We start from the raw sequence: 4343 nt of genomic DNA on the forward strand, positions 1-4343 counted from the left end.
GTTTAGCTGGTTGGTAATTACTATTTTAGTCTATCTAATTCTAAATTAAGGATATCAGTCGTTAACCAGTAAAATTACATTTAAGGAGACCGTAAAACATTTCTGATATTTAAGCATATATAGAACGTAACATGGAAATAAAGTATACGTCACGAAGATTACCTTCGTGACCTTGATTTTATGCAGGACATTCATCTTAGACATTATAATTTAGCGTGATTACGGCATAAGATTTGATATATAATGAATCAAACGGCCTTAAATAAGTTGTAGACACGAACAAAAGAAGCGAAATGATCTGATAGTGTCAATTTTAATTAATATAATTTTTCAATTATATAGTATCAACAATTTTACCTAGCTTTTAATGAGTTGATGATTATATTAATGATAACAATACTGTGCAATTCTGCATACTTTATAGATACTTTTTGTCTTATTACTGCAAGGGCGTTCAATTCTGTCCCCGGTAAGTTCTGATTTTGACTTCGAGTAAAGAATAAAATATACGTAGACTGTAAGACCATTTATTACCAGTTTACTTTGCAGAATCCTAATTTACTTATAGTTTATTCTGATTTAAATTCTTTGCAAAAGAAGAATAGACTATGTGACCATACAGTTCCAGTCTGTTCCTCACCATCCTATACATGAGGTTATTTTAAGCGAAGAATAAGTAGTTAGAATGTCATTCCAATAATTTGGTAGTTGTTATTACACGTCATAATAACAACCCAACTGTAATGTAACTAGTGTTGTCATTGTAGACTGTTAGCCATGTTTAGTATAATGTACGGTAGATATTTATCCTAAGTGATATTTGGTAGCTATAACTATAGACTGTAGTGGTAGAGACTCTATTCTAGAGTACAGATGACTATATACAGTAAGCTGTTGATTTACTAATAAGGCTATAGGTAAAAATAGAACTGAAAATCATATATTAGAATATGGTTAATTCATTCTGCTTTGGCTGGTGTGAATAGTGTCTACGTAAGTACTGTAGTCGTATCCATATTTGATTGATGATGGTCCGTAGTAGAATAGTCTTACTAAGAATAATTTAACTATGTGTAAAATAAGGTAAAAGGTAGCTATGCGGATAGTAGCTGCGAATGCTACGGAAAGTATAAAAGCATGCAACTTTAGATTATTCTGTTAGTTCGTTTTAGAAGTCTTTAGTAGTAGTATTCGGCTAAAGTAGAGCTGTGTGAAGTTAATCTTTGTATAAGATACAATAAAGCTATTATTTTTCTAAAATTTGGAATTTCATGATTGGTATATATCACACCAACTCAAGTAGATAGTAGCAAAATTGATATGTGAACTTTTAACCAAGTAATACCAATATTATGAACGATATAACTAAACTGTTCATATTAGCGGAAATGAAAGTACTGCTTAAACAATTTTTCTAGATATAATTAAACATACCATAAATTCTAGTATTAAAGATACTCTAATTCTAATTTTAGTGCACAACAGTAATATTACGAACCTTTCCATGTGCAAAATTGTAATAATACAAGTTTGCTGTATAAGAATTATTTCAACGATAAATTGATGGTATTTATAATTTGTTGTAGATAAATAACTAAGAAAAGAATTCATTTACTATTTAATGTTATCATGCCCATTCGCTTATAGTGATAAATCGGCCAGAAAACAAATGAATGTAATAAAAGTTAGAAAAGTACTATAATTTCTTTATTATTTTAGGTAATTAGGCTATAATTATCTATATATGTATACTCCATGGATATCAATTTGAATAGTATTTACGTGCGTTATAGTGGCTATATTCAAGTCGATAATGAATTTATAAAAGCTTTGATTATTTTTTGTGCTGACTTAATTTTCTTTAGTCATAGTGTATCACAGATATTTACTAGAATGAATTAATACTGTTGTGCTCTGTATATTTTCATACTTTCGTCACCTTACAATTTTAATTTACTTTGTAATATATTACTCATTAGTCTTAACAGTAGAGCTGATGTAATATTGATTTAATATTATTTATTGTCAACTCCCATTGACTATTCACGAAGACAAAAACTACTAAAAGATTGTTAGCATACCTTAGACAGTGTTAGAAGCGACCTTATAGCTCTATCCGGATATTTTAATATCAATAATGATAGGAAGAATTATAAATCGAAAATAATGCTTATTAATGACTTCCTCTATATTAAATATTCATTTTGACGAAAAATTCTCAAGAGATGGGCAAGTAATCATAGGATAAATCAGAAAGGCATGTGTAACTGATCTTCTTACCTTCTAAATAAGAATTTATAGAACTCTCTATTACTAGTATTATTGCTTTCCCCAGTTATGCCAATCAGATGTTTAGGCAGGTGAAACATTTTCTCCCGCTATTATTAAATTATAAATGGGTTTTATTCAATACAATAACTAAGGCTTTGTCTGCGTAAATTAATAAGATAGAACAGAGCATCTAATTTATATTCAGTCCGTTTTATTTATTAAACTAAATAAGAGAATGAAAACATTGCTTAAATATTAAAAATTATTCTCTTTTGAATATCACAGAGATAGGAAAAAATCCATTATATATTACGACCTTACCATTTTATGTGACTTTAATAAACCTAGTTCATATATTTGAATATAATTAAAAGCCATGGTTAATTTACGATTCCTAAGATTATCGAGCTTGCATGAACAATCTTATATTTTTAAATTACATAGGGACAGAAATAAAGAGAACTTTAAGGCAAAGAATATTATAGTATAGAACAAACTGCAGTAGCGTGACTTTTACAAAACATTGATGATATAGCCATCTCAACTGGTTGGTAAGTATTTATAGCAACGTTCATAATATTATGTCATAAATCTTATACCTTTCACCGCGAGAATTAATATTGCTCTGAAACATTGTTGAAGCAGAAGCTATAACGAGATAACTACACTTTCGTTCTAAGCCTGTATATTATTATAATACATAGAACTTTTACATAAAATTGGTAGATCATCGTATCATGCAAGTTATTTCGTATTGATTTTGACGGAAATTTAAAGTATCTTATTTTGAGGATCAATTTATACCTGCTTCAGAAAAAACTAGTGTAAGTCTTGGTTAATAGCATAAGCAAGTTAAAGAAATTCTTTTTTATCGATTTATAGCTCGTTATCGCATCAATTTAACTCTCATTCACTCACATAAAGTGAAGTAAACTGCACATCATAGCAATGGATAATTTCCTTAATATTTCATCAACACAAAATCAAACCATCGCCGTTTTTGGTCGGCTTTACTCAATAAAATTGCCTTTTATGTCTGTTTCATTGATACTGGCTACTATTGGTTTTATTGATAACATCATTATTTGTGCTCTGATATTAGAACGAAAAAAGCCTTATCGGATATCTCATTTTCTGTACTTAAATGTGGCATTCTCAAATATGTTAACTACAATTTATTATCTTATTAACAGTTTACTGCAATTAAACCTGAGTAGATTGTATAACTTGTTTACCAAGAAAAGTAACCTAAGCAGTAGTACCTGCTATGCTCTTAGCTTTACACTCTATTTTTCATTATCATCATCCTTTCTAACGCTAGCTATTATAAGCTTTGAACGCTATCAAGCACTGAGAGTTAAAACTCCATCAGAATTTATCATGTCTAACTTACTTATGCTCATTTTAGCGGCATGGATACCATCAATTGCTGTTTCCATTCCAGTTGCATCACGTTATCATCGAGTTGATATATATTCCTCACCAGCTGTCTGTGATATTTCAAAAACAGTGCATTCCGTCATTTTTATTGGTATTTACGGCTTAATATCTGCTATAACACCAATCTTTATAATTTTTTTTACCAATAAGCACTTTGTTTCCAGATTGATTTATGGCTATAGTCAATCAGCAAGTTATACTATAAACAAGGGCCATCGCAATACAAAAAAGGAGCATAATCTTAGCGTTTCAAGTAGCACTAACATGGAGAATCCCATTGAAAACAAAATCGAAATTACGAAAAAGGAATTACTGCTACTAGTAATAACATTGTTAATATCACTCTTTAGTTTGTCTTTTTTTGTCTCTGTGAAGATTATTACATTATCAAATAATTTCCTTAACCAAAATGTTAATTACAATTATGTAAAAACATTTATGATCTCGAGAATGCAAATATTAATAAGTTCAATTTCGGATATAATTCTTATTTGCTGCTGTATGACTAACCCTCTAGTGTACTGTATCAAAATGGGATCTTTTAATCATTCGGTAACGTTAATCTTTTTGCGAATCCTATATAAAATATTTCGAGGCCTATTGACTGTTATCATTTTTTCATTTCGTCCATC

At 29.5% G+C, this 4343-nt stretch overlaps 1 protein-coding gene across 1 annotated transcript; it reads right to left on the reverse strand.

Annotated features, from left to right (window-relative positions):
- Window positions 1–569: 569 nt before the first annotated feature.
- Window positions 570–3710, reverse strand: TRIADDRAFT_62372 (uncharacterized protein; the record flags this gene model as incomplete). The annotated part of the gene is made up of 6 exons (XM_002118298.1): window positions 570–644; window positions 2082–2112; window positions 2281–2378; window positions 2593–2665; window positions 2871–2952; window positions 3665–3710. The coding sequence occupies 6 exons, from the start codon at window positions 3708–3710 to the stop codon at window positions 570–572; spliced, it is 405 nt and encodes a 134-aa protein (XP_002118334.1).
- Between the last annotated feature and the right edge of the window lie 633 nt (window positions 3711–4343).

This window comes from Trichoplax adhaerens, genomic scaffold (genome assembly GCF_000150275.1).
Source record: "Trichoplax adhaerens TRIADscaffold_43 genomic scaffold, whole genome shotgun sequence".
NCBI lineage: Eukaryota > Metazoa > Placozoa > Uniplacotomia > Trichoplacea > Trichoplacidae > Trichoplax > Trichoplax adhaerens.